General features: G+C 36.8%; 1 protein-coding gene across 10 annotated transcripts in view; it reads right to left on the bottom strand.

The window, feature by feature from the left end:
- The window catches only part of ptprma (protein tyrosine phosphatase receptor type Ma), a 194,643-nt gene that overhangs the window by 27,850 nt on the left and 151,488 nt on the right, over positions 1-15,305 (bottom strand). For 6 of the 10 annotated variants that reach the window (XM_089125526.1, XM_089125525.1, XM_089125524.1 and 3 more), the window contains 3 exons: positions 7,670-7,821; positions 5,371-5,445; positions 3,299-3,325 (listed from right to left, as the gene is read on the bottom strand). In XM_089125526.1, the coding sequence (XP_088981652.1) occupies positions 3,299-3,325; positions 5,371-5,445; positions 7,670-7,821 (254 nt within the window). The remainder of the gene's footprint in view (positions 1-3,298; positions 3,326-5,370; positions 5,446-7,669; positions 7,822-15,305) is intronic. The other 4 variants (XM_089125528.1, XM_089125523.1, XM_089125529.1 and 1 more) reach the window with 2 other exon arrangements.

The raw sequence follows: 15,305 nt of genomic DNA on the forward strand, positions 1-15,305 counted from the left end.
TAAACACTTTTCCAACGCTGAAACATCAAATGACAGTATAATCAGTATTGAATTTCGCTAATTATATCAACGTTTTACTTCTCGTACACATCTTGCTGTAATTTAAAGCATTTTGTAATCTAACCTTTTTCTAACAATAAAACAACTGACATTTTTAAAGCACATTTCAATATTTATTAACGGGTGAATCAACGTCATGAATCACGGTTATAATTGATTTAAATTTTGCAACATTGTTTCTGCGTTACTTTTCATGTAGATCTTGCACTAAATGTCCATGTTATTTTGCTAACTTTTTCGTAAAACAGCTTTCATTATTTTGATCACCTTCAGAGAGTCGCGGGGATGAGATCTGCCTAAATCAGTGCGCTTAAAAAATAATCATGTTGTAATTAATGCAATTCAGAAAAAAATTAGAGACCGTTTTATAACTAAATAGCTGCCTACGTAAAGTCAGTTAAAGCAATCGTTCACTCTAAAATGGTCACCATGTGTGTTCTCTGAAGTCAATGGGGTCCAAAGTTATTTGGTTTCCAACGTTCTTCAAAATATCTTCTTTTGTGCTCCACAGAAGAAAGAAACGACACGAGGGAGAGTAAATAATGATAGAATGATCATTTTTGGGTGAACCGTCCTTTTAAGACAAAAAACCCAGTGCTTTATGGGACGAGTAGGTCATTAATTTCCTCGTTGGTACGCGGTCTTGAGTCTTTGAATTGAATGAATGGGAAATATACTTCCTGAACCCAATCTAATATATTCTACACTGCAAAAAAATGCTTTTCTTACTTAGTATTTTTGTCTTGTTTCCAGTCCAAATATCAAACATTTAACTCTTTAATAAACACTTAAATCAAGATGCATTTACTAAAGTAGTAAAATAAAGATATTAAGTTTGTTTTCTGGGGAAAACAAGCAAAATGATCTGCCAACGGGGTCAGAAAAAGAGCCGCGTTTCTGTTTAAAATAAGATTATGTTTCCACCCCATTGGCAGATCATTTTGCTTTTTTTCACTACATTTTGATGAATTCCTCCAGAAAACAAGACATAATATCTAATATAGTCTACTGCAGCCATTCCGAAATGATAGTAAAACTGAGTTCTGTTGTAAAAACACATGCACGTTATAATGAGAAAGTGTGTTTTAAAAACCATCACTAGCATAACGAACTAAGGAATGGAAATGATTGGTTTATTGTATCGTGCCACACTGTCACTCCCCCCTCATCCGGTCCACATTATCTGTCCATGCACATGAGAGGTCATAGACATACGTGACGTCACACGCACGACACCGAATGCGGATGGGATGGGGTGAAGCCTCGGCTCGGGAGGAATAACCTCAGATCTCACACACAAGAGAAAAGCAGGCAGGAATGAATGTGAGAAGCGTCAGATCTACCTCCTGTCTGTCTCTCAACAACACACACACACACACTGAACACACACGAGCGTCTTCCTCAAGGTTTCGGTCTCGCTTTCCAGCACAAACATCTAAAACATTCTTAAATCAAGATACGTTTACTGGAGAAGCAAGTCTTGTAAGTGAGTGTGTGTTGAAGTTGTTATCTCAGAATAAACCCGACGGGGTGTTCAGGATCAGGTCTTCATCAGCCTGAAGGGGTTTATTCTGAGATAACAACCGGCTAGATGTAGATTATCCCACTTATTACACGGCTACTTGCACATAATTCTGTTAGGACCATTATCGTCAAATATGATTGACAGTTAGCATAGGAATGGCGGTCTGGTTCTGTTCTGGGCAGCCTAGTAAACAAAACAGAACCAACACGAACGTATTGCAGATATCGTTCATTAATTTTAGTGCACAACATAATTCGAGACTTTAGTCTGATTCGGGGGATTGCCAAATCCTGACTGAGACAGGTGGAGCTGGGGATGGGCTCGACTAACACTACGTTTAATGTAAATAATTAGACATAAAATATTGATCTGAGTTGAAATACTTTATTGGCTCTTTAAAGCGTCCGTGGAGAGATCAGTTTCAGCGGCAAGATCAAACTACACTGTAAAAAAATATTGTTGGTTTAACTTAAAAAAGTAAGTAACCTGGGTTGCCTTAAAATTTTAAGTTGATTGAACTGGAAAAAGTGAGTTAATACAATGAAGGAGATTAATTTAACCATCAGAAACTCAAAATTATATGTTATCTGAACTAAATAAATTATTTAAGTTGATTTGACAAAATAAAAAATGGTGTGATTACTACACTGTAAAAAAATGTTTTTGGTTTAATTTAAAAAAGTAAGTAACCTGGTTGCCTTAAAATTTTAAGTTGATTGAACTGGAAAAAGTGAGTTAATACAATGAAAGAGAATGATTTAATCATCAGAAACTCAAAATTATAAGTTATCTCAACTAAGTAAATTATTATAAAGTTTATTTGACAAAATAAAATATGTTGTGATTACTACACTGTAAAAAAATATTGTTGGTTTAACTTAAAAAAGTAAGTAACCTGGGTTGCCTTAAAATTTTAAGTTGATTGAACTAGAAAAAGTGAGTCAATACAATGGAGGAGATTAATTTAATCATCAGAAACTCAAAATTATATGTTATCTGAACTAAAAAAAATATTTAAGTTGATTTGACAAAAGAAAAAATGTTGTGATAACTACACTTTAAAAAAATATTGATGGTTTAACTTAAAAAGTAAGTAACCTGGTTGTCTTAAAATTTTAAGTTGATTGAACTGGAAAAAGTGAGTCAATACAATGAAAGAGATTAATTTAACCATCAGAAACTCAAAATAATAAGTTATCTCAACTAAGTAAATTATTATAAAGTTGATTTGACAAAAGAAAATATGTTGTGATAACAAATCTTAAAAATATTTTTTTAAGAGATACGGTATTCAGTCATACGACGCATTACACAGCATTTCAACGCATAAATAATCTCGGAGATTAGCATAATTAAAAAACATGAATAAATAGTTTTAATATTTCCAAAAGCAAATCTTTCAGAAATAGCGTTTCTAGACTTCAGTGGCCCGGATGAGCCCGAGTTTCTGTTCTCTGTTGTTATCTGGGAATAATAAACCACTGGATGTGCCATTGACCAATCAGAATCGAGTATTCCACAGAGCCGTGTAATAAAACGGTATGAGAAGAGAATCGTCTTCAGTCTTTGTTCTTCTCCTGTTAATGTATCTGGATTTAAGAATGTTTAGATGTGTGTTCTGGAAAGCGAGACCGACACACTGAGGAAGACGCTCATGTTCTGGAGTGTATTCTCATCGTCATCGTGTGTGAAAGAGAGAGGAGGTTTCCTCACCTAAGATGGCGGTCGGCACAAACGGGTCTGTTCACCGGCCGAAGATGAGCAGAGTTTAGAGGAGAGAGAAGAGATCCAGCCACAGTTAGTTCTGCATTAGTGAAGTCAAACAGGAGACAGAACTCGTACACACACACACACACACACACATTAGAGATACAGACTGCAGGACACAGTTAGTTCAACCGATCACATGTTAATAGTTCGCTTCCTTGCCCATAATGGTCACACTACCATTCAAAAGTTTGGGGTCGGTATCAAAAATACAGTAAAAATGTGAAATATTGTTATAATATATATGTGAATATACAGTAAAGTGTAATTTAGCATCATTACTCCATCCTCCAGAAATCACTCTAATATGAGGATCTGACAGATCCTGAGACAACTGAGACAGTACAGGTCTTTTAATGCATGACCCCAAACCTCTCAAGCTTCAAGGGTCTCTTATTGTCATTCCACACACACATTTACATGAAGGAATGAAGCTAAGTACTAGTGTCCCGGTCAAAACACGAGATAAAAACATTAAAGGGTACATATCATGCTTTTAAATCATTCATTTTTACATATAAATCATACTGTTGTGGTCTATTTAAAACATAACTGCAATGCTTGGGTCTGAATTCCTCATTATTATAGCTCCACAAGCCCCTTTTCTGATGAGCGACCCGTTTCAAAGCGGCCCCTTTAAATAAAAAGGAGATGCGTCACACCCCGCCCGCTCTCCGGGTCGATGAGTTCACGGTCGGTTCAACCCCCCATTATTGTAGTTTGATTAGAGATATACGATTATATACGATACCTTCAAAGAACATTTTTATTCACACGTTAATAAAATGTCAACAACAGAAGACTTGTCCATCAAGCCAGAGCGAGCGAGTCGATAAAGACGACGACGAACCTGCATAACAACGTCTTCATCATATGGATGTATTGGTATGTGAGTTAACTGTTTTGTGTTATTAGTGAAAGTCGACTATTTCTCTTGTTAAAACAAGATAAATGACTACGGTCTAATCTTACCACAAACAATCTGTATTGATAATATGATACGTTTAGAAAAGCAGCTAAATGAGCATTGACGAAACTCAAGAACAATAATACTGCAGACGTGTAACGTTACTTCAAAACCAAAACAAAGAAAGACAAAGATACTGCTGAACCATGACCACCATGTGTTTTAAGAAAGTAAAGTACTTTATTTTTATTAACGATATTTACAGCTTATGGAAATGCTCTGTTCGTCGTCTCCAAAGATAGAAGAAATTTACCCCTCATTCAGACGAAGTCGATCGGCAAACCCTTCTGTATAACGTTACTGGCGGAGGTTGTTGAAGTGGGAATCCTTGAAGGTCACTACATCCAACAACCGAACATTTTGACTTGCCCTCTCGTAACTTCTGCATCATTGAGCTCGGACTACAAAATCGGAGCGAGAAATAATAATGGTCGGACCGGTAGTCGATGTCCTTATTCGTCAGTTCCGCTGCAAATACGGTGACGTGATAGTTCAAAAAACGTCATAGACGATCTGAACAAAATCTGAACAGGTTGAAAAATATGACCAACACAGAATATAAAGATATAAACGAAGCACCTGAAGAGAATAATTCCATCTTTTCTGTACTTATAAACACTCCAAATATACAACAAAATGCATTTAAGGGCTAAAAAAGTGGATTTTGCATGATATGTCCCCTTTAACCAATGAAAACATTAGAAACTAGGGTGTGTGTCTGAGCAGCTTCGTCAATAAATAGCATAATAGCAATAATAATAAAAACTCGAATAGGCATTGCAAGAATAAAAACAGTGCAATAATTAGTAATAAATAAGGACATAAATAGTCAAATATTATTGCACATAAAATGTCTAAATAATGCTGTTGAATGGTATTTGTTCTGAAAGAGATATTTTTATCCGTGTGTGTGTGTGTGACATTCAGAGGAGCTCAAAGCCAGAAGAACACACAAGAATACACACTCGGTGGATTCATGGGGTTTCAGAAGTGACCGAAGCGGAGCCGTTCCACACACACACACACACACACACAATCTGACGTGCTTTACCTGGATAGTAGGAGTTGGGCACGGATGTGCTCAGTGTGTTAGTCTTCACGGTGAACGAGGACGGCGACGACACAGCTTTCACAATAAACAAGCAGGCAAGACGTCATAAGCATATTTGAGTATATTTGAGTTCACGTCACTAACATTATTATATACAGTCAAACCACACATCATCCAGACACACTATAGATCATTGTGACATATTACACCCAAATATTCTTCAAACGTGTGTGTGACCAATAATGGTTCCTGATGATGTTCTGCTGAAGTGTGTTTTCTGTAATCGCTAATGCTCTTTTACACACACACTGAACAACATGAAGCATTGCTTGAGCTAAACTGCTATTATCTAATTTAACAGCTGACAGATATTCAACATAATTCAGACCAAACCAGTCAAATATCATATTTCCTGTCATATTTGATCACCGTTTTCTAAAGTATAGCGAATAAACTGTGATAATGTGAGATACTGAGTGATGTTGGTCTGACTGTATATCAAACATGAGCTTTGAGCTTAAAAACAGTGTTATGGACGCAGTATCATGGATGCACAACCCTGTAATGATCCACACACACTTGTGTTCACCGCTCACGTTCACTCTGGTAGTGTGTGTGAATGATGAAGCGTTTCTCTCGGTGTGTGACAGCAGTGACCCGTCTGTCACTCACACACACCGCAGGATAAGGTCACGCGTGAGCATAAGAGCCGTGTTGATTTATTTATCGCTGTTTGAGGCCACTTCACACCGTGTTTAACAATGCTGTCATGTGATCAAAGAGGCGTGGCTTCACTGGACACTGCACACGGCCCACAGTCCGGCGTTAAAGGAGTAGTTCACTTTTGAAAAAACTTTTGCTGATAATGTCCTCACCCCCATGTCATCCAAGATGTCCACGTCTTTCTTTCCTCAGTCGAAAAGAAATGAAGGTTTTTGATGAAAACATTCCAGGATTTTCTCCATATAATGGACTTCAATGGGGTCCAAACGGTCCGAGGTCCAAAAGACAGTTTCAGTGCAAACTGTTCAAAGGGCTTTAAACGACACCAGACGATGAATAAGGGTCTTATCATGCGAAACGATCGCTTATTTCAAAACTTATTCCAAAAATGTAACTTTTCTAAGGACAAATGCTAGCCTTGCTCTATTCTGTGAGGCGCGTTTGTAACGTCACGTAATACGTAATTACGTTCCGGAAGTACAGAGTCAGTGTTTACAAGTTGAACGCATAGGTTGAACGTGCAAACTAACTCAAACGCCGTTTACAAAAAAAGGAATTAAAAGGTAAAACAACGATGTCGGACGATTTTGACTCTGTACTTCCGGCTACGTCGCCCGTGACCTTTTGAGCGTAATTATGTATTACGTGACGTTACAAACGCGCCTCACAGAATAGAGCAAGGCTAGCATTTGTCCTTAGAAAAGTTACATTTTTGGAATAAGTTTTGAAATAAGCGATCGTTTCGCATGATAAGACCCTTATTCATCGTCTGGTGTCGTTTAAAGACATTTGAACAGTTTGCACTGAAACTCTCATTTGGACCTTGAACTGTCTGGTTCCCATTGAAATCCATTATATGGAGAAAATCCTGGAATGTTTTCATCAAAAACCTTAATTTCTTTTCGACTGAGGAAAGAAAGACATGGACATCTTGGATGACACGGGGGTGAGGGAATTATCAGCTTAAGTTTTTTCAAAAGTGAACTACTCCTTTAAGATCTCAACCAATCGTGATATCAACTCGTTTAGAACCTCGGGACTTCGGCCGTGTGGGAGAAAATGGAATAAAAATGGAATTGATTGTTTTAAGTAATTTTTGGTAAAAATATATTATAATAATACTAATAATATATAAATAAATAAATTGATCAGACATCATTTTTTGGAATAAAAACCACAACAAATTCCTTGTGTGTTCTAATAAAGCTCAATCAGATTTTTTACAAATTAAAATTTAATGACAAATAGAGAATAGAAAAAATGAAACAAAACAAAAATTGTTAAAAAGTCAAACGGATAAAGACGTCCTGAACCGGAGAGTTGACGACGCTAGAGTTGGCGGGAAAGAGAGAAGAGCTCTGATTGGCTGAGTTCAGCAGGTGGGCGGGGCAGAATCAAACACAAACACACTCTCTTCCTGAAACCTCATTCACGTTTATGTGTAATTCAGGATCGTACGCATCAGGTGTCTCACATCTGAATGAAATGTGAATGAGATCTTCAGTGAAAGATGACATTTGAAGGACTTTAGAGTGCTAAGATGGCAGATCGGGAGCGCTGTGATCATGTGACTCACGTCTGGCGTTGAGGTTGTGTGTGTCCATGAAGGAGATGGCCTCGTCGCAGCTGGTGCCCTGCTCCGCGTAGCTCTTGTCCATGGAGTTCACCATCACCGTCATCTCCTGCCTCGTGGTGCTCAGCGTCTCCTTGCGCTTCTTCGCCAGTTTCCTTCAACGACATCAGTGACACTCCGATCAAACAACGGCTTTATTGACAATATTGACAACGCTTGGAAAGAATAAAAATAAAAAAACATCAAAATTATAAAATATTTAAATAAACAGTGCACTCAGTCTTTCTCTGGTTTCTCCATTTTTTTTTTTCAATGAAAGGAATGTAATATATTTTAGTATCATAATGTTTAGTTTCATATTTAATATGTTTTTATATGTTTTTTTTATTGAAACATATTCAAAGAAAACAAACCAATAAACAGAAAAACAAACAAAAACAAAACAAAAAAAAGACTACAAGACAGGGGTATATAACTAATCAGAAAAACAAAATCAAAGGAAAAGATTAAAAAACTTGCATATTTCAACAGTTTTTAAAGCCTTCTTGTTACAAGAGTCAAAGATAGTCCCAAAGTAGTGTTGTATTTCAATAAGTAAAACATTGAAAAGTGGTATCTGACCTGTAAATGTACATTTATGCATATAAAATTTTGTCAACAAAGAAAGAAGATTAACGTTTTTTCCCCCGTTAACAAATCCAAACAAAACACTTTCCCAACGTAAAGAAAATTCCTTATCAATGTTCTCAATAACAAATCGGGAAAAGTCTTTCCACAATAAATTAGAATAATGGCAAAGCCAAAATAAATGCACTAGTATTTCTAATCCATTTATTCAGGCTGCAGTTCCACAGGCTTCCACTAGAGGAAACTCTCATTCATTTCCAATATGGCGTCTCTGACCGCGAGGAACACAACACACCATGTCACATCATGTCCATGATTTTTCTTTGTGTTCACACAGCAAGAGCCAAAACCTTTACCAAGTTTCGTTCCGTTCCGATGTGTGTTATCATAGAAGGCTTACGTTTATTTCATTAGTCACAGCCTTTTAATCAGATATGTGGAATAAGAAAGTTATTAGCATTAGTGTGTTGGTCAGAACAGGTTCATCAACAGGTCGTCCTCATCCTGACACTCAAGATGGCGACCCCATTACACCGCGTCAGGATGGCCCTTAAACACACGTCTCGTTCCCACTAATGCACACTCCTGAGAGCGGTTGTCACGGGGAACTGGAACTGACTGTCTCTTCCCCACGACACACACACACACACACACCATCTCTGGGAGCGTTTGCCTCAGGCGCCGGCACTTCTGGGACAGACCTGAGCTTCGACTGCTCAAACACACACACACACACACTCTCTCTCTTCAGCTCAAACACACACACACACTCTTCAGCATTAATTAAGGGAGTCTGCAGGCTGGATGTGGTGTGTTTGGTGATGATGACACTCAGTCATGGGAGGCTGATGCAACTTTAGTTTGTAATTGTGCTAACAGTGCTAAAGTAACAGATATACAGTACGTGATAATCTAGAACACTGTCTAACACCAAGTCTTCGTCCTCAGTTAGGAACCTGTGTGTGTGTGTGTGTGTGCTCTTTGATACTAGAGCCCGACCGATAAAGGATTTTGAAGTCCGATACCGATACAAATATTTATTGGTTTTAAAATCCGATATAGCGGCCGATATTTTTTCTATTATTATTTCAGAAACGCACAACAAATTGTAAAACATACATTTTCAATATAACAGGCCAAGGAGAGATGATGCGTCTCATTGCGATAACTGTCACGCGCTATTAAAGAAATACTTCAGTCACATTGGCAAAAGTTAAAATGACTACAGTGTAACAACATAATGTAACTATTACTAGCAAATTCTGCTTCATTCTCAGCTTATTTAACAGCACCAACTGGACATGATAGTCACAAATTGTGTTAAAATATTCATTATCAAAATATGATACAAAATATTCACTTATCGGCCAATATAACTGCCGATACCGATAATTTGGAAAATTCCTAATATCGGCCGGCCGATATATCGGTCTGGCTCTATCTGATACCAATCTCTCATTTGAAAGTCATGTGTCTAGTATCTGTAAAACTGCATTTTCCATCTTAAAAATATATCTAAATTACGCCATATGCTCTCATTGTCGAATGCAGAAAAGTTAGTTAGGCTTGATTACTGTAATGCTGTACTGGGTGGTCGCCCCGCACGCTTAACAAACAAACTCCAGCTAGTCCAAAACGCAGCCGCTCGAGCTCTTACCAGAACCAGGAAGTATGACCATATTAGCCCGGTTCTGTCAACCCTGCATCGGCTGCCTATTAAACATCGTATACATTTGAAAATATTGCTGATTACTTATAAAGCACTAGGGCTGGGTATTGACACAAATTTCACAATTCGATTCGATTTCGATTCACAAGCTTGCAATTCGATTTGATTCCAATTCCGATTCGATTCAATATCGATTATTTTGGATATCAGTTCCAATAAATGGCAAATTTTCTCAAGGAAATCAAATCTCTGAACTAATGCTGTAAACTATGGGAGTCTAGTTGTAGCCTATAGGCTTCATTAGCCTAATATGAAGGTAATAATGAACTGTTTTGTAGCTATACAAACACTTAAATTACACTTTTTTATTTTTTATAATAATAAGATTATATAAGATATAAACATTTATATGGTGGCTGTCATAAAAAACTTGCCAGATTTATTCAAATATGCATTAAATATTGAAGAACATTAAGATTATAATGCATATGTAATATGATGTATATATTTAGCAAAATGCTCCTCTCTAGAGCTATCTAGAGCGATTTTTTGGATGCGCGCAGCCGCGATACAATGATCCATTCATTCAAATGAAACAGGATGACTAATCGATTCATGAGATTTAAGAATCGATATCGGTTCGTAAAAATGAGAATCGATTAGTATCAAGAAATCGATATTTATTACCCAGCCCTATAAAGCTTTAAATGGTTTAGCTCCAGTACTTGAGCGAGCTCTTAACGCATTATAGTCCTTCACGTCTATTGCGACTATTGCAGTTGATAATACCTAGAATATCTAAATCGACTGCTGGCGGGAGATCCTTTTCCTATTTAGCACCAAAACTCTGGAACAATCTTCCTAACATTGTCCGGGAAGCAGACACACTCTGTCAGTTCAAATCTAGACCAAAAACACATCTCTTAGACCTAGCATACACTTAACACACTATATCAGGTCTTAAAGTGACAGCAGCCTAATATATTGACTGCCAAAATTCTGAGATAATATTAAAAATATCCCGACATTATCGGTCACAACTGTGGCCAGTGAAAACCTCTAGCCAGAGTGGCTGGTGGCAAACCTAATATATATATATATATATATATATATATATGTGTGTGTGTATATATATGAAGAGTTCAGATGCAAAAGCCTCTAAGTGCCATTTGAAATTTTCTTCTAAAATGATGATTTTTATCAAGCTTGTATATTTAAGTTCAGTAATTTCACCTAAATGGCAATGAAGATTACCTATTAATTGTCATTTAAGTGAAATTACTGAACTTAAATATGCAAGCTTGATAAAAATGAGTCATTTTAGAAGAAAATTTCAATTGGCATTTAGAGGCTTTTGCATCTGAACTCTTCATATATATATATATACACAAATTGCAATTTTTTTTTCATTATATCCTGAATCATACAGGGAAATGAAGGCGAGCGAGTGCCAGATTTCCGGCTCTGGCACAAACTCCTCGAGCCCATAATCAACACACCTGGCCGCGCGAGCGCAACACACACAGCCTGACAAATGTGTTTAATAGGAACTTTAATAGGCCATCTGCACACGGCCGTGAGTGTGTGAACCTCTCCCGAGTGTTGGGCTCTCGGCCCGTTTCAGCGGCTCTCAGGGGTCTGCCGGAGGGGACCGCATCTTTAATGGAGACCGGATGGATCGGGCCCAGCATTAAGTGGTCTAAAACAGAGCGCCGAACCCGCAGCCGCACATTAAACATAAATAAATGAAAGTGAAGCCATTTCTCTGCTCTCCGCTTCGCCCGCTCATCTGCAGAAGGTCACGGCCATCTGAGCTTTTACAAATGGAAAAAAGATGGATGCTCGCCATCAGTCCAGAGGGGATTTTGAGTGAACGCACACACACACACACACACACACACACACACTCTTATATATAATGGCTGATCGCTACTCAGACCACATGTCACAGGAGCGATACACTCGCCAACTTGAAGTAAAAATCACAAACATTACCCTGTGCACCTGTAACTGGCGTTGGTACATAATTTTCACTTATCAGAAGGATCTTTGTAGGGAGAATGTAATTTTTATATTACACATGTAATATTTTTCAATTCATATTATTTTAATTAATTTTTTTATTATTATAATATTTTTTTTATATTTTTATTTTACTTATTTCTTTTTTTTGGTATTGGATTGAGTAGGGAGATCATGTAAAGGGATAAATAATGGACAATATTTTACTGTCTACCATTTATGATGTGTTATTTTGCATTGTCATTTAACACCAATAAAAACATTTGGAGTAAAAAAAAAAAAAAAATCACAAACATTTTCTGCATAAAGGAAAATATTTGTGTGTGCTGGGACACAATTAATGAAAATATGTGTGTGCACTGTGTATATTTATTTTGTATATAGAAACACACACACATGCATTTATATACCTATTTAATATTTTATATATAAATAACACATTTGTCTTTAATGTATACATGCATGTGTGTAATTATATATACACAAAATAAACACACACATATATAATGTAAACACAAACTTTTATATTGGATGCGATTAATCGTTGCCCAGCCCTCATTTCTTTCTGATAAGCAGGCAAGTTTATTTATAAAGCACATTTCATACACAGTGGCAATTCAAAGTGCTTTACATGGAAGAAATTAAAATAATCAGAATAATTAAAACAGTTTAGAATAAAAAAATAAATCATAATAATAAAAATTAAATACAGTAAATAATTAAAACAATTTAGAATAAAAAATAAAATGAAGTACAGTAATAGTCAGTCATTTATTCATCATTTATTATGATAAATAATAATTGTATATCAGTTAATTTTTCCAATGTTCTTTATAGTGTAAAAAGGTCCTTTTTATTAATAAATGTTCCTCACAGCGGGTCGATGGATGGGATCAGTGTGAAAACCCTCTTCTGGAAGCTTTACGCACAAATATATTCAGGATTTATGCTATAAATCTTCAAATATTCCTGCAAATGAACTCGGTGCAAAAACACAAAGCAAGCCGTATATTTTACTCTGCGTGCATGCTAATAAGGCCGTTCCCGTATGCTAATTTATTTCCCCAATTATTGCGATCTGATTTACAACAATGGGATTTGTGAGTTAATAACACTTCAAAGTGCCGAGATCTGGAGAGGAATCTCTGGTGTGACTGAGCAAACAGCGCTTCAGATTTACAGCGCCTTGTCATCATCTAAATTGGCATACATTTCAGAGGCCGGTATCAGCAAAGATTTGTCTTCGAGCTGACGTTCTCACGCTACACTTAAAAACAAATTAGAGTCTGTACAGAAAGCCCTGGAACATGACAGAAGCGCAGCAATTACCCCGCGCTCGTGCTGTCGTATCAGTGTGTTCAGAGACACTCGTGAAACACTAATGACTCTGGAACACACACTCGGGTTACACACGCTCACACTCCCTGAACGACAACAATACTAGTGATGATGATGATGATGATGAAGAGTCACAATAACATCGTCATCTCTTCCGAGGGCCAGCCCGTTCTCATCCCAAGGCGTCATATACGACGCTTTTGCAAAAGCGTAAACATACAGCGCACATGGCACCCTTTAACGTCAAATGAGACGCAGATATATTTGGCCAGAAGGCGCCTCCTAGTGGTCTAACCCTACCCCATACCTAACTAGGGCTGGGTATTAAGACAAATTTCACAATTCGATTCGATTTCAATTTACAAGCTTGCAATTCGATTCGATTTCGATTCGATTCAATATTGATTATTTTGGATATCAGTTGCAATAAATGGCAAATTTTCTCAAGGGAATCTAATGTAAACTATGGGAGTCTATTTGTAGCCTATAGGCTTCATTAGTTTTGTAGCTACACAAACACTTAAATTACACTTTTATTTATAATAACACTTTTATTTTTTATTACTTTTATTACACTTGTATTTTTATAATTATATGATTATATGAAATAGCCTATAAACATTTAAATGGTGGCTGTCATAAAAAAAATGCCAGATTTATTCAAATATGCATTAAATGTTGAAAAACATTAAGATTATAATGCATATGTAATATGGTGTATATATTTAGCCAAATGCTCCTCTCTGGAGTTATTTTTTCTAGCTGACTAACGAGTTTATGTGGGTTTTCTGAGGTAAATATGACGATACATTGATTACAAGCTGTTTAACTGACGTCTTTCCACGGTTGAAACGCTGATTGAGCGAATCAATGTGACATGATCCGGATTTGGATAAGTTGTACTGTATCTTTAACACACTTTCAGATGCTCATTCATGTTTATTTGGCGCTGTGACTGGTATTATTAAGCCGGAAGAGAGATCAGCGCTGCTGCTTCTCCAGAGCGATCTCACGCCACAGCGACAAAACGCTATTTATGTTTTTGAATTTCTAAAGAAAATGGACGTAATCTGAAAATTGAGACTTTGTTTCATATCAATAGTAACAAAGAACAAAGATTATTGCGATGTTTTGGATGCGCGCAGCCGCTATACAATGTCCCATTCATTCAAATGAAACAGGATGACTAATCGATTCTTGAGATTTAAGAATTGATATCGGTTTGTTAAAATGAGAATCGATTAATATCGAGAAATCAATATTTATTACCCAGCCCCATACCTAAACTTAACCATAACCGAAGCGTCTCATTTGACGCTAAAGGGTGCCATGTGCGCTGTATGTTTACGCTTTTGCAAAAGTGTCATATATGACGCCTTGGGATGAGAATGCGTTGCGAGGGCGGGGCTAGAACCCGTCACTCACAGGAGATCAGCCAATAGCAAACCACAAAAGTCCTCGCTATTAAAGGCTGCACACATTGGAATAGTATGACAAAGGAAATTAGAGATAGCCCTAATTTTGTTTCATTAAGAAACAGCTTAAGAACAAAAATCAAAAATGTAATCATTTAGTATGAGGGTTAAATTTGATAGGTAGATTTATAATAAGCATTTTCGAATGTCTACGTATAGGCATTTTTGTAATGGGTATTACAATACATTCTCTATAAGATATAGGAACTTTTATGATTATTATTATTTTTTTAACTTCATATGGGTTTTGTTGATATGTATATTGTGTGGTTTTTTTTTTGGCTTGTATTTGTCTATGTTTGGGGACGACGGATGGAAATTAGCGGGCTAAATCCGACGTATTTACGTTTAACTATGCTTGTACGTTCATTAATATGCATTGTTCCATTTAAATAAAATAAAATAAATAAATAAATAAAACCCATTCAATCAATTCCCCACAGACACAATCAAGCCCCGCCCACATCGTCAAGCCCCGCCCTCCTGAAGCGTTTCACTCGATATACGA

The sequence above is a fragment of the Pimephales promelas genome, chromosome 22 (genome assembly GCF_988280905.1).
Source record: "Pimephales promelas chromosome 22, fPimPro1.hap1.1, whole genome shotgun sequence".
NCBI lineage: Eukaryota > Metazoa > Chordata > Actinopteri > Cypriniformes > Leuciscidae > Pimephales > Pimephales promelas.